The sequence below is a fragment of the Aquarana catesbeiana genome, linkage group LG04 (genome assembly GCF_042186555.1).
Source record: "Aquarana catesbeiana isolate 2022-GZ linkage group LG04, ASM4218655v1, whole genome shotgun sequence".
In the NCBI taxonomy this organism is placed as follows: domain Eukaryota; kingdom Metazoa; phylum Chordata; class Amphibia; order Anura; family Ranidae; genus Aquarana; species Aquarana catesbeiana.
In genome coordinates this window covers 38823442-38849359 of record NC_133327.1, presented here as the reverse complement: position 1 = coordinate 38849359, position 25918 = coordinate 38823442, and the positions used below count along the sequence as shown (strand labels likewise).

The window sequence follows — 25918 nt, the reverse complement described above, 5'->3', positions numbered from 1 at the left end:
TTTTCAACTACATGTCTGTCTGTGCTATTAGTTCTATCTGCATATGTGTGACTTCACCGAAGCCATATACAGTGGGGACGAAAAGAATTCAGACCCCCTTAAATTTTTCACTCTTTATTATATTGCAACCATTTGCTAAAATCATTTAAGTTCATTTTTTTCCTCATTAATGTACACACAGCACCCCATATTGACAGAAAAACACAAAATTTTTGCAGATTTATTAAAAAAGAAAAACTGAACTATCACATGGTCCTAAGTACTCAGACCCTTTGCTCAGTATTTAGTAGAAGCACCCTTTTGATAATACAGCCATGAGTCTTTTTGGTAAAGATGCCACAAGTTTTTCACACCTGGATTTGGGGATCCTCTGCCATTCCTCCTTGCAGATACTCTCCAGTTCTGTCAGGTTGGATGGTAAACGTTGGTGGACAGCCATTTTTAGGTCTCTACAGAGATGCTCAATTGGGTTTAAGTCAGGGCTCTGGCTGGGCCATTCAAGAACAGTCACTGGGTTGTTGTGAAGCCACTCCTTCGTTATTTTAGCTGTGTGCTTAGGGTCATTGTCTTGTTGGAAGGTAAACCTTCGGCCCAGTCTGAGGTCCTGAGCACTCTGGAGAAGGTTTTCGTCCAGGATATCCCTGTACTTGGCCGCATTCATCTTTCCCTCGATTGCAACCAGTCGTCCTGTTCCTGCAGCTGAAAAACACCCCCACAGCATGATGCTGCCACCACCATGCTTCACTGTTGGGACTGTGTTGGACAGGTGATAAGCAGTGCCTTGTTTGCTCCACACATACCGCTTAGAATTAAGGCCAAACAGTTCTATCTTGGTCTCATCAGACCAGAGAATCTTATTTCTCACCATCTTGGAGTCCTTCAGGTGTTTTTTTAGCAAACTCCATGCGTGCTTTCATGTGTCTTGCACTGAGGAGAGGCTTCCGTCGGGGCCACTCTGCCATAAAGCCCCGACTGGTGGAGGGCTGCAGTGATGGTTGACTTTCTACAACTTTCTCCCATCTCCCGACTGCATCTCTGGAGCCCAGCCACAGTGATCTTTGGGTTCTGCTTTACCTCACTCACCAAGGGACTTCTCCACCGATAGCTCAGTTTGGCTGGACGGCCAGCTCTAGGAATGGTTCTGGTCATCCCAAACTTCTTCCATTTAAGGATTATGGAGGCTACTGTGCTCCTAGGAACCTTAAGTGCAGCAGAATATTTTTTGTAACCTTGGCCAGATCTGTGCCTTGCCACAATTCTGTCTCTGAGCTCTTCAGGCAGTTCCTTTGACCTCATGATTCTCATTTGCTCTGACATCCACTGTGAGCTGTAAGGTCTTATATAGACAGGTGTGTGGCTTTCCTAATCAAGTCCAATCAGTATAATCAAACATAGCTGGACTCAAATGAAGGTGTAGAACCATCTCAAGGATGATCAGAAGAAATGCACAGCACCTGAGTTACATATATGAGTGTCATAGCAAAGGGTGTGAATACTTAGGATCATGTGATATTTCAGTTTTTCTTTTTTAATAAATCTGCAAAAATGTCAACAATTCTGTGTTTTTCTGTCAATATGGGGTGCTGTGTGTACATTAATGAGGGAAAAAATTGAACTTAAATGATTTTAGCAAATAGCTGCAATATAACAAAGAGTGAAAAATTTAAGGGGGTCTGAATACTTTCTGTCCCCACTGTAAATCATTTCCTAACCAAGTTTTGCCTGAGTTTCACCTATGTAGGCCTTGTTTGCCCCTGTTCAATATGCACTTATTATTTCTCTTTGTAGAACTCAATAATAATATAGGTCATGTTTTATTCATACAGAAAGCTTTCTACAGTCAATTGACTGCTTAAAGTGGAATGCCAGCTTAACCCTACTACTCTTAAAAATATCCCCTTCCCTTTTCTAACACCTATGCTTACTAACTTGTGTAAGAAAGATGCATATACTTTCCTATTTTCGGCCAACTCCTGTTTAGTCACATAATCTCACCTCTGGCTAGTAAAGCCTGAAGTGGAGACATCACCCATAGGCTTTAATGGCCCATCCGTTGTTGGCGCTCACTCCTCTCCCCTGCATCCAGTGCTGACTGACACAGGGGAGCAGGGTCATGTCACCGGACTGGAGCAGCCTGAAAATATGTAAGTATACACATCTTTTTTACACAAGATATGGTAGTAAACATAGGTGCGCTTGCAATCCAGTGATCAGAAATGTGAATAAAATGTGACTGAATAAGTTATAGAATCAATATAAGGTGAGTATATTAATTACCAATAATAAGTATTACCAAGTTCAAAAAGTGCTTGCAAATAAATTATAGAATCAAATATTGAGTGAATATACATTCAGTGATCTAACACAAAAATAATCAAATCTATAATTGCTAAATAAAAAAAATCCAAAGTTCATGGATAGCCAGTATATTAAAAAGTAGTAGTAGTAGAGATAAGTTCAGTCCATTCATAGAGAGTTCAGTGAAGGTACACCAATCACATGGAGGGGAATCATATATCCACAGTTCGTTTAGACACAGCCCATATGAGTGGAGAGGGAGGAAGGAAGTGTGAAGAGGAATACCATCAACCAGTGAATCCAGGGGACAATAAGGATGGACCCTTACCAGACATGGTGGACCTCCTTAATAGCAAGGTTTTATGCGTGTGCAGATACAGCCCTCTGCAGGGACAGATGGATGGCGGCGTCTGGATCCACTGATGTGTACTAGCTATCCATGAACTTTGGAATTTTTTTATTTAGCAATTATGGATTTGATTAATTTTGTGTTAGATCACTGAATGTATATTCACTCAATATTTGATTGTATAATTTATTTGCAAGCGCTTTTTGAACTTGGTAATACTTATTATTGGTAATTAATATACTCACCTTATATTGATTCTATAACTTATTCAGTCACATTTTATTCACATTTCTGATCACTGGATCGCAAGCACACTTAGTATATTCTTCTTAGCCTATTACACCATTATTAGTGTTTTTTGTTGCAGCTGCAATTTAAGGTGTTTTATAGCTTTTTAGCTCGGTTATTTCTTTTTTTCTTTATAGTAAACATAGGTGTTATGAGGGGAGAGTGGACAGTTTTAAGAGCAGTTAGGATTAAGCTGGAACTCCACTTTAAGATATTTACATTCACTCTTCCTTGGAATATCATCGCTTGGAATATTTTTCCTTGGAATATCATTTGCTGACTTTTCTCCCCTTGATGATGAGATACCATTGCTGTCTTCTTCCTTCTTTTTTTTTTGTTTTTTTTTGTATTAGTTTTGTGATGGCAATGCCCTAAGCTCTTTTGGCAATTTCTCTGGTATACTATCATGTGTCTCTATTTGTCTCTGCAGTTTCAATGGATGTGATTTGGCCCCCTTGCGCTGTGATGATCTCCATTCCATTCTTATCACTAACCGATCCCTTGTCAAACTGGATTTAACACATATTAATCTGCAAGACTCTGGAATTAAATGTCTGTGTGAGGGACTTAAACATTCAGGCTGTATCCTACGGGAACTGAGGTGAGCATTGTACTGCAAATTATATACGTCATATATACACTATTAGATTCGGGTATAAACTTTCTGTGTGAGGGACTCAGAGATCCTGTACCCTGCAGAAACTGACTACTCTAAATGTTATAATAATTTCCAGAACTCTGGAATAATCCTTCTGTGTAAGGGACTCCAAGATCTACTGTATGCTGTACTCTGAGGAGATGAGGTGGCACTTATATTATTATGATATAATATTCTGCTGGATTTTCGAATAAAACTTCTGTGTGAGGGATCCTGAGATGTTATGTAGCTGAAAGCTAAACAAAGACAGACTGCTGTTTGGCATGTTGCACTGAGAGTTGTCATCATAGTCCTTCAGGTCACTTGCTATTGTTATAAACCCCCTCCTGACTATCTGTGTTGCGTTGGATTGTTGCTTGGATGATATAAAAATAAAAAAATCAAGGTTTTTTGGCCCAACGTGATAACATTTCTCATCGAATAAAACAAAGTCTAAATCTATCCACCGACCTACCAAATGTTTCTAGTATATGTAAATTAGAGCAGCAGAAGTTTAGTGACTACTAGAGAGGAGTGCATCTGCCTGGGCTCAATTGTTTGAATTTTTTTGCATATTTTTTTTCTTATGGGTAATTTTAACAATAACACATATTTTTAATTGAGTATTAATCAGCTTGCATTTAAGGTGGATAGTAATTAGAATAAATTGTCGTTCTGCTGGACAGGTTCTAATGCTATGTAAGAATAAGGAGACTGAATATGATAGAGCAGAGAAAAATTGTCCAGCAGCAGGACAGGTTTAATAAACAAGACTAATGCCGCGTACACACGGGCGGACTTTTCAACAGGACTGGTCCAACGGACTGAATTCGGTGGACAATCCGACTGTGTGTGGGCTTCATCGGACCTTCAGCGGACTTTTTCTGTGGAAAGTCTGACGGACTTTAGATTTGGAACATGCTTCAAATCTTTACGTCGTAACAAAAAAACGACGCTAGGGCAGCTTTTGGCTATTGGTTATCAACTTCCTTATTTTAGTCCGGTCGTACGTCATCATGTACGAATCCGTCAGACTTTGGTGTGATCGTGTGTAGGCATGTCCGTTCATTGGGAAAGTCCGTTGGTAGTCCGCCGAAAGTCCATCGGACCAGTCCGGTCAAAAAGTCTGCCCGTGTGTACGCGGCATTAGCCAAAATCTACTAGAGACAAAGGACACAAGCAGATGTTTTACTGAAACCTTTAAAAGACCACAGATGGTAAAGTAGTGCAGCACTGACCAGCACCAGTACATTTTAAGTAAGCAAGAAGAGTCTGAAATGTACTAGAGACACAAGGCTCAGGTAGGTATATAACTGCAGGAATTAAGAGACCACAGATGATACAGCAGTGTAAACTGACCAGTGGCAGGACAGTTTTAATCATGGAGAATAGGACTAACTGGTGTATGCCTAACTTTTATTTTTACTATGGGGAAAGTAAGTCATATTATGTGAGGTCTTTTAGGTGCACACTTTTCCTGTGCCTAGTTTTTTTTATTTTTTCTTTCACATAATGCAGTAGCATTCTGCAAACAAATGCATCTTCAGGAACAGATGGCCAGCTCCAACAGAATGCTGTGTGTTGAGCAACCCAGACATAAAAAGTCCCTATTGATATAAAACAAATACCAATATACCCGAAAAATAGATCATCACATCTCAAAATACCATCAAAACAAGCCCCCCTTTGTTTTTAAAGAAAAGCCTTACAGCATAGAAGGGATTACGCCCCTTAAAACAATCACAAACTAAAATTTTAAAAAAAGGCGCCCGACAATAGGGTAAAAAGGCTCTAGAGGGTTTGCTTCCACAAATTGCAATAAAAGGTAAAATACAGTTTTCTAGATTGCCATAATCTCTCCCTGAGAAGTGAACCATCTTTCCCCATCCTACCCTATAGAAGCTTCAAAAAAAAAACTATTATGGCTGATTTGTGACCCTTCTTTTTTTATAATGAGGGGACTGGTTTATCCAAAAGACCCCTTAATAACTCTTCTGAGCCTACTAGCAATGGTTCAAATGCCACACATTGATTTATGGTTCAAAAAACTGAATTTTGCATGAAAAATTTATACCACCTGGCTAAAACTGCCAACCCACCACTTTTAATATTAAAGCGGAGCTAAACCCACCAAAAACCCAAGTGTGGTTATCAAATCAGTTTTAAGGTTAAGGAGTTCATCATTGGTTATATGTGGAAATCTACAGTATATGGTCCCATAACATGTATTACCATGTAGATGAACTACCACGTAGGCTGCAATGTACTGTACATGGAACAGTGTGAATACAGACTTAGACTTTTCAGGTGGGTGACAACTCACCTACATTTCAGGGGAAATCCAACCAATATTCCATGAAATAATTCATCCAAATGTCCAAACATCTCATTTACTAATAATCCAAATGCTGATTTTTCTTTGTAATCACTGGAAAAACATTTTAGGTTTGTCTCCTGTTTTTCCCACCAGAGTCTGTGACAGTAAAGCAACATTATTGTGCTGTGATGATCTTTGTTCAGCTATCACCACAAACCGAACTCTGACCAGATTGGAGGCAACATTGGATGTTAATGAGAAGATGTCAGACTCAGAAGTAGATCATTGTTGTGAGGTCCTACGACAAGCGGGCTTCACTGTGTATAGAGACATATATCGGGGGTAAAACACATACTAAGTCTTAAGCCTCGTACACACGATTTGATTTTCAGACGACAGAACGTCCAATTTTTTGTGGCATGCTAGTCTCATGTCGAAAGTGAAGAGGTTACTAACAATACGAGAATTTTCGTTTGACAGAATACAACGTCAGAAGTGACGTAATGTGTTGAATAGTTTTGTGTGTACTCTTTCGTTTCTGAGCATGCGTAGTCCTGCTCTTACAATTTTTTTTTGTATGAAAACCATACTAATGAAACGAAAATCAGACGTTAAGTCCACATCCAACAAAAATTTTATAGTCTGCACATCCAGCTTTTGTCTGACGAAAAAGTGAAATTGGCTTTTGAAAGCACCGTACTAACAGTAAGATTTGCGGACAATCGGTTGTCGTAACACAATTGACGTCAGCAAATCAAAGTGTGTGTGTATGGGCCTTTAGAATCTGAATAGAAAAATGTACACAATTTTTAATGTTGATGAGTTGTTGGAAGTGGGATATTGTTGTGCGATCTTCTGAAACCTGGGCTTCACTGTAATGAAAAATCAAAGGACTGGGTGACAAACATTTTATTCATTTTCTACTAGAACTCATTGGAGGTTTCTGTAGTTATAAAGATAACAAAAGAGACCATTGAGATTTCCTGTGCCAGTCAAAGATTTCCTAGATGATGGTGAATTTATTGCTAATCCCAATAGTCAGATCTCACAATCTTCCACAAGGTTTTACCTTTAAAGAAATATAACTTTACTTCAATTTAACAAAAATCCCCCTATCCCCAGCTGTCTTTCCAATTTGTCAGTATAACTGAGAAAATCAGATGTGGGTTCTCTGCCTGTACACATGACAGTCTAGCATACTAGGTATACAATTTGGTATCCCAATGGTTGGACAACCATAAATGTGTGTGGGCCCCTGCCATAGTGACAGACCCTCAGTATTAGGTCCTATTAATTGGGGACACTTTTCAAACCCCTAAAGTGTAAGGACAGAGGGGATGATTTGGTGTTTTTGCATACTGGGGTTATGATGAGATGAAATCACACATCCCGCCATCTACATACAAACTACTTCAGATCTACACCCAGCATAGGAGACCACTGACATTGTACAGATAAGGATTTGTACATTACACATTGCATACATTTCCAGGAAGACATAAACATAGTTTGCATTAGTGTGTATAAAAATGACCATAATTTCTTACAGACCACAGTACAAGCTCCCTCTTTTCCATCCATAACAGGCATGTTTCCTGATCTAACACTCTCATTTTATTCTTCTATGAAGGGGTAGACACTGGATTAAATTTTTTTACGAAAGAAGATGGTCCTTGTGAAGCCGTCTCCTCCTCTGCAGGTAATGCATGAATCCTGATATGAAGAGAATGTCCAGAATGTAATTATATCAGAATTAATTATTCATATAATTTTCCTTTTCTTCACATTCAGATGATGAGTGATTCTACTGAGAGATACCTACTGAATGTTATTCTGGAAGGTTTTGAGCAGCGATCTGTCATTTCTCCAATTCCACCATTTTATATTGTATTGTTACTTCTTAATGTACTCATTACTACAAAATAAAATGTGATTTTTGAATCTTCACACCACCACTGATGAGACTGCACATTGGGAAATTCCTGTTCATGACATAAAGCTTCATCCTACACAAGTCGAAGACACTAAACACACAGTGACAATGCAGTGAGAATGGTAGGGGTGATCACCATCTTTCATCCTAGTTCTCCTCTGTGAATGGATGAGGACACACTGACTCTCTTTTTGATCTCTCACCACCAGTCTCTGTATCAGCAGACACAGGTCTTAAGAAATACAAATCACAAACATAAAATGATATTGGTGATAACAGCAGTATTGTCTTCACCAAACACAGCCTGGATAGTTCCCAGTACAGTTCAGGAGGTGTAGGGTTGATGGGTTATAATACAAAGGGGGACCCAAAGACATGACAAAGACCCTCATAAATGTGACTCTGTCATCTAATCCATTAAGAAAAGACCAGATTGGGGGAAGTCACATGTCTGGGAGGTACCTGAACAAAGATGTGGCTCCTAAGGGGATATTATGATTGGACAGGTCATGATACCCTAGAGTTCCCCTTATAAACCCACAGTGAGAGGAGTCTATGTATGCCACCCCCTTCCCTTTGCATACAATTAAAAAAGACCTGCTATGAGAGTAATAAGCAGAACTTATCCAAGTCATCAGGAGACAGAGTATAAAAAGAGGATAAAAGACCATGGAAGAGATCAAGCTAAATTTGGTGATTAATACCAGAAATTATAGGATTTTTCTAAAAGATCAGTAGAAGTATGGTGCTTGTACTCACATCTGTAAAAGTTGTGGAAAACTCATCCAGGGATAAGACAACCTATCTGAGGGCTTGTGGAGAATATATGTCTCTCTCTCAAGTCAATGGGTGGTCACACTCGACGCATATCACTAATGCAATGATCATATACTTAGGGAATTAAGTAAAGGTACAGTATATTGGTATTATAAAGACCCAAGTAAAAAAATATATATATATTTACATTACTGAGATTTTAAGCATTTAGGATTGGTACTCTGTTAGACAAGGTGAAGAGATACAGTACATGAAAAGAATGATAAATTCAAGGAGAAATAAATATATTCTATCATATAAGGAAATAAATAAATAAATAATATCATCACATATAGGATACATTTAATATGATCTATTTATAATTATGTGTACTTGTTATTTTGTGAAGATCAAACCATGATTACTGGATATTGGAAAATAAATCACATATAATTGATGATTGCTGGCATAAAATAAACATGTATATTTTATGTGATTACTGTTATTAAAATAGATTAATATTCTTTGTAATAAATATGTGTAAAAATATTTATTTTATTTTATGTAATAAATATATATATATATATATATATATATATATATATATATATATATAAAAATACTTTATGGTGTTTGTTAGTTATTTTTATTACTATCTAGATCTGGATTTCATAAAAGAAACCAATCCTATAATTTCTAGTGGATGGTAAGGAGCCACCAGTGCATGTGCCATATTAAGCCAGTGACATAGGTTAGTTTAACCACTTTAATACTGGGCACTCTCACCCCCCTTCCTGCCAAGGCCAATTTTCGGATTTAAGAGCTGTCACAATTTGGATGACAATTCATGCAACACTATACCCAAATTATGTTATCATTTTTTTCAGACAGATAAAACTTTTGTTTGGTGGTATTTAACCACTTAAGCCCGGGACCTTTTGGCTGCCTAAAGACCAGAGGACTTTTTACAATTTGGCACTGCGCTCCTTTAGCTGGTAATTAGTCGGTCATGCAACGTTGCACCCAAACAAAATTTGCATCCTTTTTTTCCCACAAATAGAGCTTTCTTTTGATGGTATTTGATTGCCTCTGCGATTTTTATGTTTTGCGATATAAATGGAAAAAGACCGAAAATTTTGAAAACAAATGATATTTTCTACTTTTTGTTATAAGAAAAATCCAATAAACTCAATTTTTGTTTTTTTTACCACATGTCTTTGGTAAAAAAATGTCAATAAGCGTATATTCATTGGTTTGAGCAAAAGTTATAGCGTCTACAAACTAGGGTACATTTTCAGGAATTTACATACCTTTTAGTTTATGACTTCCTATCTCATTCCTTGAGGTGCTAAAATGGCAGGGCAGTACACCCCCCCAAATGACCCCATTTTGGAAAGTAGACACCCCAAGGAAATTGCTGAGAGGCATGTTGAGCCCATTGAATCCCAAGTGACTGAATAATGACAAAAAAAATTTTTTTTTTACAAAAAGTTGTCACTAAATGATATATTGCTCACACATGCCATGTTTATATGTGGAATTGCACCACAAAATACATTTTGCTGCTTCTCCTGAGTACAGGGATACCACATGTGTGGGACTTTTTGGGAGCCTAGCTGCATACGGGGCCCCGAAATCCAAGCACCCCCTTCAAGATTTCTAAGGGCGTAGATTTTTGCTTTTACTCCTCACTACCTATCACAGTTGTGAAGGCCATAAAATGCCAAGATGGGACAAACCCCCCCCAAATGACCCCATTTTGGAAAGTAAACACCCCAAGCTATTTTTCCACAAACTGCAGGAAAATTACAAACCTTTTTTTTTATGCACAAAGTTGTCACTAAATGATATATTGTTCACACATGCCATGGGCATATGTGGAATTACACCCCAAAATACATTCTGCTGCTTCTCCTGAGTACAGTGATACCACATGTGTGGGCCCAGGTACCGCCTTCAGGATTTCTAAGAGCGAACATTTTTTATTTCACTCCTCACTACCGATCACAGTTTTGAAGGCCATAAAATGCAAAGATGGCACAAAAACCCCCAAATGACCCCATTTTGGAAAGTAGACACCCCAAGTTATTTGCTGAGAGGCATGTTGAGTCCATGGAATGTTCTATAATTTGCCACAAGTTGAGGGAAAATGACAAACTTTTTTTTTTGCACAAAGTTGTCACTAAATGATATATTGCTCACACATGCCATGGGCATATGTGGAATTACATCACAAAATACATTCTGCTGCTTCTCCTGAGTACAAGGATACCACATGTGTGGGACTTTTTGGGAGCCTAGCCGCATACAGGATCCGAAAACCAATCACTGCCTTCAGGATTTATAAGGGCGTAAATTTTTGATTTCACTCCTCACTACCTATCACAGTTTAGAAGGCCATAAAATGCCAAGATGGCACAAAACCCACCCACATGACCCCATTTTTTAAAGTAGACACCCCAAACTATTTGCTGAGAGGCATGTTGAGTCCATGGAATATTTTATATTTTGCCACAAGTTGCGGGAAAATGACAAACTTTTTTTTTTTTTGCACAAAGTTGTCACTAAATGATATATTGCTCACACATGCCATGGGCATATGTGGAATTTCACCCCAAAATACATTCTGCTGCTTCTCCTGGGTGCGAGGATACCACATGTGTGGGGCTTTTTGGGAGCATAGCCGCGTAAAGGACCCCGAAAACCAATCACCGCCTTCAGGATTTTTAAGGGCGTAAATTTTTGATTTCACTCCTCACTACGTATCACAGTTTAGAAGGCCATGAAATGCCAAGATGGCAAGAAACCCCCCAGATGACCCCATTTTGGAAAGTAGACACCCTAAGCTGTTTGCTGAGAGGCATGTTGAGTCCATGGAATATTTTATATTTTGCCACAAGTTGCGGGAAAATTACAAACTTTTTTTTTTTGTTGCACAAAGTTCTCACTAAATGATATATTACTCACACATGCCATGGGCATATGTGGAATTACACCCAAAAATATATTCTGCTGCTTCTCCTGGGTACGAGGATACCACATGTGTGGGACTTTTTCGGAGCATAGCTGCGAAAGGACCCCGAAAACCAATCACCGCCTTCAGGATTTTTAAATGCGTAAATTTTTGATTTCACTCCTCACTACCTATCACAGTTTTGAAGGCCATAAAATGCCAAGATGGCACAACCCCCCCCCCCCCCCAAATGACCCCATCTTGGAAAGTAGACACCCCAAGCTATTTTCTGAGAGGCATGTTGAGTTCATGGAATATTTTATAATTTGCCACAAGTTGCGGGAAAATGACAAACTTTTTTTTTTTGCACAAAGTTGTCACTAAATGATATATTGCTCACACATGCCATGGGAATACGTGGAATTACAACCCAAAATATATTCTGCTGCTTCTCCTGCATACAGGGATACCACATGCGTGGGACTTTTTGGGAGCCTAGCCATGTACGGGGCCCCGAAATCCAAGCACTGCCTTCAGGATTTCTAAGAGCGAAAATTTTTGATTTCACTCCTCAATACCTATCACAGTTTTGAAGGCCATAAAATGCCAAGATGGCACAAAACCCCCCAAATGACCCCATTTTGGAAAGTAGACACCCCAAGCTACTTGCTGAGAGGCATGTTGAGTTCATGAAATATTTTATATTTTGCCACAAATTGCAGGAAAATTACAAACTTTTTTTTTTTTTGCACAAAGTTGTCACTAAATGATATATTGCTCACACATGCCATGGGCATATGTGGAATTACAACCCAAAACACATTCTGCTGCTTCTTCTGAGTACGGGAATACCACATATGTGGGACTTTTTGGGAGCCTAGCCGTTTATGGGGCCCTGAAATCCAAGCACCGCCTTCAGGATTTCTAAGGGTGTAAATTTTTGATTTCACTCCTCACTACCTATCACAGTTTAGAAGGCCATGAAATGCCAAGATGGCACAAAACACCCCCAAATGACCCAATTTTGGAAAGCAGACACCCCAAGCTATATGCTGAGAGGCATGTTGAGTCCATAGAATATTCTATATTTTGCCACAATTTGCGGGAAAATGACAAACTTTTTTTTTTGTGCACAAAGTTGTCACTAAATGATATATTGCTAAAACATGCCATGGGCATATGTGGAATTACACCCCAAAACACATTCTGCTGCTTCTCCTGGGTATGGGGATACCACATGTGTGGGACTTTTTGGGAGCCTAGCCACGTACAGGACCCCGAAATCCAATCACCGCCTTCAGGATTTCTAAGGGCGTACATTTTTGATTTCACTCCTCACTACCTATCACAGTTTAGAAGGCCATGAAATGCAAAGATGGCACAAAACTCCCCCAAATGACCCAATTTTGGAAAGTAGACACCCCAAGCTATTTGCTGAGAGGCATGTTGAGTTAATGGAATATTTTATATTTTGCCACAAGTTGCGGGAAAATGACAAACTTTTTTTTTTTTTTGCACAAAGTTTTTACTAAATGATATATTGTTCACACATGCCATGGACATATGTGGAATTACAACCCAAAATACATGCTGCTCCTTCTCCTGAGTATGGGGATACCACATGTGTGGGACTATTTGGGAGCATAGCCGCGTAAAGGACCCTGAAAACCAATCACCGCCTTCAGGATTTTTAAATGCGTACATTTTTGATTTCACTCCTCACTACCTATCACAGTTTTGAAGGCTATAAAATGCCAAGATGGCATAAAACCCCCCCAAATGACCCAATTTTCGAAAGTAGACACCCCAAGCTATTTGCTGAGAGGCATGTTGAGTCCATGGAATATTTTATATTCTGCCACAAGTTGCGGGAAAATGACAAACTTTTTTTTTTTGCACAAAAGTTGTCACTAATTGATATATTGCTTACACATGCCATGGACATATGTGGAATTACACCCCAAAATACATTCTGCTGCTTCTCCTGAGTACAGGGCTACTACAGGTGTGGGACTTTTTGGAAGCCTAGCCACTAGGGATGAGCTTCGTGTTCGAGTCGAACCCATGTTCGACTCGAACATCGGCTGTTCGATCGTTCGTCGAATTGCGAACGATATGGGCCGTTCGCGCCAAATTCGTGTGGCGTGTCACGGCCCATAATTCACTGCGGCATCGCAGTGCATTGCTTGCTGATGATTGGCCAAGCATGCACTATGACCCGCATGCTTGGCCAATCACAGCGCCGCCTTAACAGAGAGCCGTAATTGGCCAAAGCCAAGGAGGCTTTGGCCAATTATGGCTCAGGGGATTTAGTACACGCCCCACACTATATAAGGCCGCCTGCACGGCGGCCCTGTGCAGTGTGTTCCGGTGTGCTGAGAAATAGGGAGAGAGAGAGACAGTGTCATTTCATTTGAGTTAGCTAGATTAGGCAGGACAGTCAGTCAGTTAGCTGCACTTAAAGTGTATTGTCTATATATATGCATCCCTGGTGTTGCATATATATATATATACACACTGTATTCAGTTTAGCTAGATCCGTTCCTGTTATCTTCTAGACTATTTACATTTAGTGCAGTGCGTCCTGCTCACAGTGTTCAGCTAGATCCGTTCCTGTTATCTTCTTACTGACAGGCAGGCTTGTCTTGTTACAGTATTTTGAAGAAAATTACTGGTGTTCTTTTGATCCTATTAGTACCACAGTCAGGCAGCTAGACTATTTACATTTAGTGCAGTGCGTCCTGCTCACAGTGTTCAGCTAGATCCGTTCCTGTTATCTTCTTACTGACAGGCAGGCTTGTCTTGTTACAGTATTTTGAAGAAAATTACTGGTGTTCTTTTGATCCTATTAGTACCACAGTCAGGCAGCTAGACTATTTACATTTAGTGTAGTGCGTCCTGCTCACAGTGTTCAGCTAAACCTACAAGTTAGTGGGGTGCGTCCTGCTCACAGTGTTCAGCTAGATCCGTTTCTGTTATCTTCTTACTGACAGGCAGGCTTGTCTTGTTACAGTAAATACAGCTACCTGAAGAAAATTGCTTGTGTTCTTTTGATCCTATTAGTACCACAGTCAGGCAGCTAGACTATTTACAGTTAGTGCAGTGCGTCCTGCTCACAGTGTTCTGCTAAACCTACAAGTTAATGGGGTGCGTCCTGCTCACAGTGTTCAGCTAAACCTACAAGTTAGTGGGGTGCGTCCACCTCACAGTGTTCAGCTAAACCTACAAGCTAGTGGGGTGCGTCCTGCTCACAGTGTTCAGCTAGATCCGTTTCTGTTATCTTCTTACTGACAGGCAGGCTTGTCTTGTTACAGTAAATACAGCTACCTGAAGAAAATTGCTTGTGTTCTTTTGATCCTATTAGTACCACAGTCAGGCAGCTAGACTATTTACAGTTAGTGCAGTGCGTCCTGCTCACAGTGTTCTGCTAAACCTACAAGTTAGTGGGGTGAGTCCTGCTCACAGTGTTCAGCTAAACCTACAAGTAAGTGGGGTGCGTCCACCTCACAGTGTTCAGGTAAACCTACAAGCTAGTGGGGTGCGTCCTGCTCACAGTGTTCAGCTAGATCCGTTTCTGTTATCTTCTTACTGACAGGCAGGCTTGTCTTGTTACAGTAAATACAGCTACCTGAAGAAAATTGCTGGTGTTCTTTTGATCCCGATTAGTACCACAGTCAGGCAGCTAGACTATTTACAGTTAGTGCAGTGCGTCCTGCTCACAGTGTTCTGCTAAACCTACAAGTTAATGGGGTGCGTCCTGCTCACAGTGTTCAGCTAAACCTACAAGTTAGTGGGGTGCGTCCACCTCACAGTGTTCAGCTAAACCTACAAGCTAGTGGGGTGCGTCCTACTCACAGTGTTCAGCTAGATCCGTTTCTGTTATCTTCTTACTGACAGGCAGGCTTGTCTTGTTACAGTAAATACAGCTACCTGAAGAAAATTGCTTGTGTTCTTTTGATCCTATTAGTACCACAGTCAGGCAGCTAGACTATTTACAGTTAGTGCAGTGCGTCCTGCTCACAGTGTTCTGCTAAACCTACAAGTTAGTGGGGTGAGTCCTGCTCACAGTGTTCAGCTAAACCTACAAGTAAGTGGGGTGCGTCCACCTCACAGTGTTCAGCTAAACCTACAAGCTAGTGGGGTGCGTCCTGCTCACAGTGTTCAGCTAGATCTGTTTCTGTTATCTTCTTACTGACAGGCAGGCTTGTCTTGTTACAGTAAATACAGCTACCTGAAGAAAATTGCTGGTGTTCTTTTGATCTTATTAGTACCACAGTCAGGCAGCTAGACTATTTACAGTTAGTGCAGTGCGTCCTGCTCACAGTGTTCTGCTAAACCTACAAGTTAGTGGGGTGCGTCCTGCTCACAGTGTTCAGCTAAACCTACAAGTTAGTGGGGTGTGTCCACCTCACAGTGTTCAGCTAAACCTACAAGCTAGTGGGGTGCGTCCTGCTCACAGTGTTCAGCTAGATCCGTTTCTGTTATCTTGTTACTGACAGGCAGGCTTGTCTTGTTACAGTAAATACAGCTACCTGAAGAAAATTGCTGGTGTTCTTTTGATCCTATTAGTGCCACAGTCAGGCAGCTAGACTATTTACAGTTAGTGCAGTGCGTCCTGCTCACAGTGTTCAGCTAAACCTACAAGTTAGTGGGGTGCGTCCTGCTCACAGTGTTCTGCTAAACCTACAAGTTAGTGGGGTGCGTCCACCTCACAGTGTTCAGCTAAACCTACAAGCTAGTGGGGTGCGTCCTGCTCACAGTGTTCAGCTAGATCCGTTTCTGTTATCTTCTTACTGACAGGCAGGCTTGTCTTGTTACAGTAAATACAGCTACCTGAAGAAAATTGCTGGTGTTCTTTTGATCCTATTAGTACCACAGTCAGGCAGCTAGACTATTTACAGTTAGTGCAGTGCGTCCTGCTCACAGTGTTCTGCTAAACCTACAAGTTAGTGGGGTGCGTCCTGCTCACAGTGTTCAGCTAAACCTACAAGTTAGTGGGGTGCGTCCACCTCACAGTGTTCAGGTAAACCTACAAGCTAGTGGGGTGCGTCCTGCTCACAGTGTTCAGCTAGATCCGTTTCTGTTATCTTCTTACTGACAGGCAGGCTTGTCTTGTTACAGTAAATACAGCTACCTGAAGAAAATTGCTGGTGTTCTTTTGATCCTATTAGTACCACAGTCAGGCAGCTAGACTATTTACAGTTAGTGCAGTGCGTCCTGCTCACAGTGTTCAGCTAAACCTACAAGTTAGTGGGGTGCGTCCACCTCACAGTGTTCAGCTAAAGCTACCTGTAGAAGGTTGGTGGTGTTCTCATACTACAGGCAGGCAGTTGATTTTGCTAGCTGCAGTATCAGTACATATATATATATGTATATATATATATATATATATATATATATCCCAGCTTAGTGCAGCTACAGGCCATTAGTATGTCTGGAAGGCCAAGAAGGAGAGGCAGACAGTCACAAGCCAATAAGAGAGGGCAAGCAGGCTCTGTGTCTAGTGCTGGTTGTGGAGACGGTGCATCCTCATCAGCACGTGGCCATGGGACACGCTTGGCCTTTTTTTCGGCAGCTGGCCATGTTGAGCCGCAACATGCGGAAGACTTGGTCGAGTGGATGACCAAGCCGTCCTCATCCTCCTCATCCTCTCTCACCCATGCCCAGGGTACTTTGTCTGGCAAAGCAGCGGCCTCTTCCCTTGGCTCAATGTCATCAGTGACTCCTTCCCTAGCCCCACCATGTCCTCCTGAGGAGTCCCTCGAACTGTTTGACCACAGTGTTGGGTACATGCTCCAGGAGGATGCCCAGCGTTTGGAAGGCTCTGATGATGATACTGAGCTCGATGAAGGCAGTAACATGAGCACGGACAGAGGGGGTGCCCAAGAAGGACAGCAATCTGGCAGTCATGCTCCCCCTGCTGCAGCATACTGCCAGGTTTGCTCCAGTGATGAGGAGGGAGGGGATGATGAGGTCACTGACTCAACGTGGGTGCCTGATAGGAGAGAGGAGGAGGAGGCGGCACATCACCAACGAGGCAGGATGCCCTCCAGGGGCCAGCCTAAGGGCAGCACATTGACTGCATCACACCCCAAAGCTCCACATGTGCAGGGCGCTGCAGTCTCTGCGCGTTATTCAAAAAGTTCTTTGGTGTGGGCCTTTTTTGAGACGAGTGCATCAGATCGCACCGCTGCTATTTGCAACATATGTCTCAAGCGTATCTCGCGTGGCCAAAACATCTCCCGCTTGGGTACCACATGCTTGACCAGACATATGTTGACCTGCCATGCAGTTCGTTGGCAAGCGTATCTAAAAGACCCACACCAAAGAACAAAGAGGACCTCTCCTTGCTCCTCATCAGCTGAGATTTCCAACCCCACTAGACCTTCAGTCCTCTCTGAGACCTGAACTGAGAGGAATGAAGGTGTAGAATTAGGTGTGTCACAGCCAAGTACTTGTGGGCAATCTGATTTTGGTACACCGACGTCAGATTGTACCAGGCAAATTTCCCTGCCCCAGCTGCTGCACCGCCGAAAGAAGTTTGCTCCCAGCCATCCACATGCCCAGCGGTAGAATGCTAGCTTGGCAAAATTGCTAGCACTTCAACTGCTGCCTTTTCAGTTGGTAGACTCTGCCCCCTTCCGTGAGTTTGTGGAATGTGCGGTTCCTCAGTGGCAGGTACCCAAACGCCACTTTTTCTCACGGAAGGCGATTCCGGCTCTCTACCAGCATGTGGAAGGCAATGTCCATGCCTCGCTGGACAGGGTGGTCAGCGGTAAGGTGCATATTACCGCTGACTCATGGTCCAGCAGGCATGGACAGGGACGTTACCTAAGTTTCACGGCGCATTGGGTGACTCTGCTGGCAGCTGGGAAGGATGCAGGACAAGGTGCAGTAGTGTTGGAGGTTGTTCCGCCACCACGCCTCCAAAATGCTAATGATTGTGACACACCTCTCTCCTCCACCCCCTCCTCTTCTTCTTCCTCCATGGCCTCTTCCTCGGAACCAGCGGTGCTCCGTAGTCGTTCAAGGGGCTACGCAAGTACGCAGGCCAAAAGATGCCATGCGGTGCTTGAGCTGGTGTGCTTGAGGGACAGGAGCCACACTGGGGCAGAGGTTCTGTCAGCTCTGCAGGGGCAGGTTCAGAGGTGGTTGACGCCACGCCAACTTAAGGCAGGAATGGTGGTTTGCGACAATGGCACCAACCTCCTCTCTGCCCTCCAACAGGGACAAATGACCCATGTGCCCTGTTTGGCTCACGTCCTTAACTTGGTGGTGCAGCGGTTCTTGGGTAGGTACCCGGGCTTACAGGATGTCCTGAGGCAGGCCAGGAAAGTCTGTGTGCATTTCCGCCGGTCATATAATGCCAGTGCTCGGCTGACGGACCTCCAAAAGGAGTTTAACCTGCCCAAGAACCGCCTAATCTGTGACATGCCCATCAGGTGGAACTCAACGTTGGCCATGCTGCAGCGGCTGCACACGCAGCAGAGGGCCATCAATGAGTACCTGTGCGACTATGGCACCAGGACAGGGTCAGGGGAGCTTGGTTTTTTTCCCCACGCCAGTGGGCCATGATCAGGGATGCATGCACTGTCCTGTCACCATTTGAGGAGGCCACGAGGATGGTGAGCAGTGACAGTGCATGCATCAGTGACACTGTCCCCCTTGTCCACCTGTTGGAGCACACGCTGCGTGGAATAATGGACAGGGCACTTGAGGCAGAACAGAGGCAGGAAGAGGAGGACTTCCTTAGCTCTCAAGGCCCCCTTTATCCAGACAGTGTTCCTGCGTGCCCGCCGATCACACAGGAAGAGGACGAGGAGGAGGAGGAGGAGGAGGAAGATTGTGTCAGTATGGAGGTGGAGCCTGGCACTCAGCATCAGCAGCAGTCTTTAAGGGATCAGTCCCAAGAAACACATGGACTTGTACGTGGCTGGGAGGAGGTGGCTGCGGACCATGTCGTCCTTAGTGACCCAGAGGACTCCGGACCGAATGCCTCAGCAAACCTACGCTGCATGGCCTCCCTGATCCTGCAAAGCCTGCGTAAGGATCCTCGTATTCGTGGTATCAAGGAGAAGGACCAATACTGGCTGGCAACCCTCCTTGATCCACGTTACAAGGGTAAGGTTGTGGACCTTATCTTGCCATCGCAGAGGGAGCAGAGGATGAAACATCTTTGGGAGGCCTTGCAGAAAGGTCTGTGCAACGCGTTCCCAGAGACTGGGAGGTTACAAACTCCTGTTTCTGGACAACGTGTTGCTGAGGCTTCGGTCAGTCAAAGAAGGAGCGGTGGAGAAGGTGGCCGTCTGACCGATGCGTTCAGACAATTTTTTGGTCCGCAGCCCCAAGGCATGATCGGTTCCAGCAACCATCGCCAGCGTCTGTTTTACATGGTGCAGGAATACCTAATCAGACTTGGACACCTTTCCCACCGAAAATCCTCTGGGTTACTGGGTCTTGAGGATGGATCACTGGCCAGAGCTTGCACAGTATGCAATTGAGCTACTGGCCTGTCCTGCATCCAGCGTTCTTTCGGAACGCACATTCAGTGCTGCTGGAGGCGTGGTAACCGATCACAGGGTGCGTCTGTCCACTGACTCGGTCGATCGACTGACCTTCATAAAAATGAATCAGTCTTGGATCACCACCAGCTACCAAGCACCTGATGCTGATGTAACCGAATAATTTTTTTTTAAATCTCAGATCCCTTCAAAGACTGCCTATGCTGATGCTGAGTGACTATCCCTAAGTAATTATCCTCTTCCTCCTCAATCATCACGCTGATAGCTTGTAAGAACATTTTTGGTTCTGGGCACCACCACCAGTGCCTAAGGCACAATTTTTCAGCCCCTGTTTAACAGGGGCGTGTAATTACAATTTTTGATGTAATACTTTGCAGCAGGGCTCGTTCCTGCGTTCCAACTAGAGTGTCTGTGAGGAGTTGCAGTGTTGTGGCACCAGTGCCTAAGGCCCATTTTTTCTGCCCCTGTTTAACAGGGGCGTGTAATTACAATTTTTGATGCAATACTTTGCAGCAGGGCTCGTTCCTGCGTTCCAACTAGAGTGTCTGTGAGGAGTTGCAGTGTTGTGGCACCAGCACCAGTGCCTAAGGCCCATTTTTTCTGCCCCTGTTTAACAGGGGCGTGTAATTACAGTTTTTGATGCAATACTTTGCAGCAGGGCTCGTTCCTGCATTCCAACTAGAGTGTCTGTGAGGGGTTGCAGTGTTGTGGCACCAGTGCCTAAGGCCCATTTTTTCTGCCCCTGTTTAACAGGGGCGTGTAATTACAATTTTTGATGCAATACTTTGCAGCAGGGCTCGTTCCTGCGTTCCAATTAGAGTGTCTGTGAGGGGTTGCAGTGTTGTGGCACCAGCACCAGTGCCTAAGGCCCAATTTTTCAGCCCTTGTTTAACAGGGGCGTGTAATTACAATTTTTGATGCAATACTTTGCAGCAGGGCTCGTTCCTGCGTTCCAACTAGAGTGTCTGTGAGGGGTTGCAGTGTTGTGGCACCAGCACCAGTGCCTAAGGCCTAATTTTTCAGCTCCTGTTCAACAGGGGCATGTAATTACAATTCTTGATCTAATATTTCACAGCAGGGCCCTGTGAGGGCTTACAGTGTTGTGGCCACAGCAACACCTAAGGCCCAAATTTCTGCTGAGTATATAGGGCAGGACCCTACTTTCAAACAATTAGCTTACAAACGACTCCTACTTGCAAACAGAAGGAGACAACAGGAAGTCAGATGAAATCTACCCCTAGGAAGGGAAATTCTCTCCTGTAAGAGTTAATATGGGAAAAACATTTCTCCTTTCCACTGATGCTTTCCAATCCATTGGGACAAAAAGTGAGGTGAAATCTTCTGAAGAGGAGGAAAGACAGCAAAACAAATGTCACAGGGGTGATAACCCTTCCCTATGTTTTCCAAAAAGCTTAAAAAAGATTTTTTGGCTGGAGCTAAACACGTTAAAAATGTACCCGTTCAAAATTACAAAGAGATTCTACTTAACAACAAACCTACAGTCCCTGTCTTGTTTGCACCGCCTGTATACTGCTGTTCAGAGTATATAGGGCCTGGTGGCCCCACACCTTTCCTTATTTTAATTTGGGTGTGGGGTTCCCCTTAATATCCATACAAGACCCAAAGGGCCTGGTAATGGACTGGGGGGTACCCATGCCGTTTGTCTCACTGATTTTCATCCATATTGCCAGGACCCGACATTACATTAAACCCGCAAGCAGTTTTAAATGAGATGTTTTCCTTTAAAAATGACATTTTGTGCAGGGACTGTTCTAAACACGGGAAACACGTGTCACTTTACAGGCATACTATAGACACCCCTCAGGTACGATATTTAAAGGAATATTTCACTTTTTTTTTTTTTACTTTAAGCATCATTAAAATCACTGCTCCCGAAAAAACGGCCGTTTTTAAAAGTTTTTTTTGCATTGATACATATCCACTGGGGTAGGACCCGGGTCCCCAAACCCTTTTTAGGACAATACCATGAAAATTAGTTTTTAAAATGAGCACTTTTGATTTCGAACGTTCGAGTCCCATAGACATCAATGGGGTTCTAACGTTCGTGCGAACTTTCGGTCCGTTCGCAGGTTCTGGTGCGAACCGAACCGGGGGGTGTTCGGCTCATCCCTACTAGCCACGTACAGGACCCTGAAAACCAATCACTGCCTTCAGGATTTTTTAGGGGCGTAAATTTTTAATTTCACTCCTCACTACATATCACAGTTTAGAAGGCCATAAAATGCCAAGATGGCAAATCCCACCCCCAAATGACCCCATTTTGGAAAGTAGACACCTCAAGCTATTTGCTGAGAGGCATGTTGAGTTCATGGAATATTTTATATTTTGCCACAAATTGTGGGAAAATTACAAACTTTTTTTTTTTGCACAAAGTTGCCACTAAATGATATATTGATCACACATGCCATGGGCATATGTGGAATTACAACCCAAAACACATTCTGCTGCTTCTCCTGAGTACGGGGATACCACATGTGTGGGACTTTTTTGGAGCCTAGCCATGTACAGGACCCTGAAAACCAATCACTGCCTTCAGGATTTTTTAGGGGCATACATTTTTTATTTCACTCCTCACTACTTATCACAGTTTAGAAGGCCTTAAAATGCCAAGATGGCACAAAACCCACCCAAATGACCCAATTTTGGAAAGTAGACACCCCAAACTATTTGTTGAGAGGCATGTTGAGTCCATGGAATATTTTATATTTTGCCACAAGTTGCAGTAAAATGACAAACTTTTTTTTGTTGTTGCACAAAGTTGTCACTAAATGATATATTACTCACACATGCCATGGGCATATGTGGAATTACACCCAAAAATATATTCTGCTGCTTCTCCTGGGTACGGGGATACCACATGCGTGGGACTTTTTGGGAGCATAGCTGCGTAAAGGACCCCGAAAACCAATCACCGCCTTCAGGATTTTTAAATGTGTACATTTTTGATTTCACTCCTCACTACCTATCACAGTTTTGAAGGCCATAACATGCCAAGATGGCACCACCCCCCCCCCAAATGACCCCATTTTGGAAAGTAGACACCCCAAGCTATTTGTTGAGAGGCATGTTGAGTTCATGGAATATTTTATAATATGCCACAAGTTGCGGGAAAATGACAAACTTTTTTTTTTTTGCACAAAGTTGTCACTAAATAATATATTGCTTACACACATGCCATGGGCATATGTGAAAGTACACCACAAAATACATTCTGCTGATTCTCCTGGGTACTGGGATACTACATGTGTGGGATTTTTTGGAATCCTAGCCGCGTACAGGACCCCGAAATCCAATCACCGCCTTCAGGATTTTAAAGGGCGTAAATTTTTGATTTCATTCCTCACTACCTATCACAGTTTAGAAGGCCATAAAATGCCAAGATGGCAAACCCCACCCCCAAACGACCCCATTTTGGAAAGTAGACACCCCAAGCTATTTGCTGAGAGGCATGTTGAGTTCATGGAATATTTTATATTTTGCCACAAATTGTGGGAAAATAACAAACTTTTTTTTTTTTTGCACAAAGTTGTCACTAAATGATATATTGCTCACACATTCCATGGGCATATGTGGAATTACAACCAAAACACATTCTGCTGCTTCTCCTGAGTACGGGGATACCACATATGTGGGACTTTTTTGGAGCCTAGCCGTGTACGGGGCCCTGAAATCCAAGCACCGCCTTCAGGATTTCTAAGGGCGTAAATTTTTGATTTCACTCCTCACTACCTATCACAGTTTAGAAGGCCTTAAACTGCCAAGATGGCACAAAACCCTCCCAAATGACCCAATTTTGGAAAGTAGACACCCCAAGCTATTTGTTGAGAGGCATGTTGAGTTCATGGAATATTTTATAATTTGCCACAAGTTGCGGTAAAATGACAAACTTTTTTTGTTGCACAAAGTTGTCACTAAATGATATATTACTCACACATGCCATGGGCATATGTGGAATTACACCCAAAAATATATTCTGCTGCTTCTCCTGGGTACGGGGATACCACATGTGTGGGACTTTTTGGGAGCATAGCCGCGTAAAGGACCCTGAAAACCAATCACCGCTTCCGGATTTTTAAATGTTTACATTTTTTACTTCACTCCTCACTACCTATCACAGTTTTGAAGGCCATAACATGATAAGATGGCACAAACCCCCCCAAATGACCCCATTTTGGAAAGTAGACACCCCAAGCTATTTGTTGAGAGGCATGTTGAGTTCATGGAATATTTTATAATTTGCCACAAGTTGCGGGAAAATAACAAACTTTTTTTTTTTGCACAAAGTTGTCACTAAATGATATATTGCTTAAACATGCCATGGGCATATGTGGAATTACACCCCAAAATACATTCTACTGCTTCTCCTGAGTACGGGGATACTACATGTGTGGGACTTTTTGGAAGCCTAACCGCGTATAGGACCCCGAAAACCAATCACCACCTTCAGGATTTTAAAGGGCGTAAATTTTTTATTTCACTCCTCACTACCTATCACAGTTTAGAAGGCCATAAAATGCCAAGATGGCAAATCCCACCCCCAAATGACCCCATTTTGGAAAGTAGACACCCCAAGCTATTTACTGAGAGGCATGTTGAGTTCATGGAATATTTTATAATTTGCCACAAATTGTGGGAAAATGACAAACTTGTCACTAAATGATATATTGCTCACACATTCCATGGGCATATGTTGAATTACACCCCAAAATACATTCTTCTGCTTCTCCTGAGTATGGGGATACCACATGTGTGGGACTTTTTGGGAGCCTAGCCGTGTACGGGGCCCAAAAACTAAGCACCGCTTTCAGGATTTCTAAGGGCATACATTTTTTATTTCACTCCTCACTACCTATCACAGTTCAGAAGGCCATGAAATGCAAAGATGGCACAAAACTCCTCCAAATTACCCAATTTTTGAAAGTAGACACCCCAAGCTATTTGCTGAGAGGCATGTTGAGTCCATGGAATATTTTATATTTTGCCACAAGTTGCGGGAATATTACAAACTTTTTTTTTTTGTTGCACAAAGTTCTCACTAAATGATATATTACTCACACATGCCATGGGCATATGTGGAATTACACCCAAAAATATATTCTGCTGCTTCTCCTGGGTACGAGGATACCACATGCGTGGGACTTTTTGGGAGCCTAGCTATGTACGGGGCCCCCGAAATCCAAGCACTGCCTTCAGGATTTCTAAGAGCGAAAATTTTTGATTTCACTCCTCAATACCTATCACAGTTTTGAAGGCCATAAAATGCCAAGATGGCACAAAACCCCCCAAATGACCCCATTTTGGAAAGTAGACACCCCAAGCTATTTGCTGAGAGGCATGTCGAGTTCATGGAATATTTTATATTTTGCCACAAATTGCAGGAAAATTACAAACTTTTTTTTTTTTGCACAAAGTTGTCACTAAATGATATATTCCTCACACATGCCATGAGCATATGTGGAATTACAACCCAAAACACATTCTGCTGCTTCTCCTGAGTATGGGGATACCACATATGTGGGACTTTTTGGGAGCCTAGCCGTTTATGGGGCCCTGAAATCCAAGCACCGCCTTCAGGATTTTTAAGGGTGTAAATTTTTGATTTCACTCCTCACTACCTATCACAGTTTAGAAGGCCATGAAATGCCAAGATGGCACAAAACACCCCCAAATGACCCAATTTTGAAAAGCAGACACCCCAAGCTATATGCTGAGAGGCATGTTGAGTCCATGGAATATTCTATATTTTGCCACAATTTGCGGGAAAATGACAAACTTTTTTTGTGCACAAAGTTGTCACTAAATGATATATTGCTAAAACATGCCATGGGCATATGTGGAATTACA

The 25918-nt window shown here is 42.5% G+C and overlaps 1 protein-coding gene across 5 annotated transcripts in view; it reads left to right on the top strand.

Annotated features, from left to right (window-relative positions):
• The window catches only part of LOC141139168 (NACHT, LRR and PYD domains-containing protein 3-like), a 55300-nt gene extending 46187 nt beyond the window's left edge, over positions 1-9113 (top strand). For 4 of the 5 annotated variants that reach the window (XM_073625062.1, XM_073625061.1, XM_073625059.1 and 1 more), the window contains 4 exons: positions 3366-3536; positions 6043-6231; positions 7520-7588; positions 7681-9113. In XM_073625062.1, coding sequence (XP_073481163.1) covers positions 3366-3536; positions 6043-6231; positions 7520-7568 — 409 coding nt within the window. In that variant the 3' untranslated portion in view covers positions 7569-7588; positions 7681-9113. The remainder of the gene's footprint in view (positions 1-3365; positions 3537-6042; positions 6232-7519; positions 7589-7680) is intronic. The other variant, XM_073625063.1, reaches the window with a different exon arrangement.
• Positions 9114-25918: the final 16805 nt, after the last annotated feature.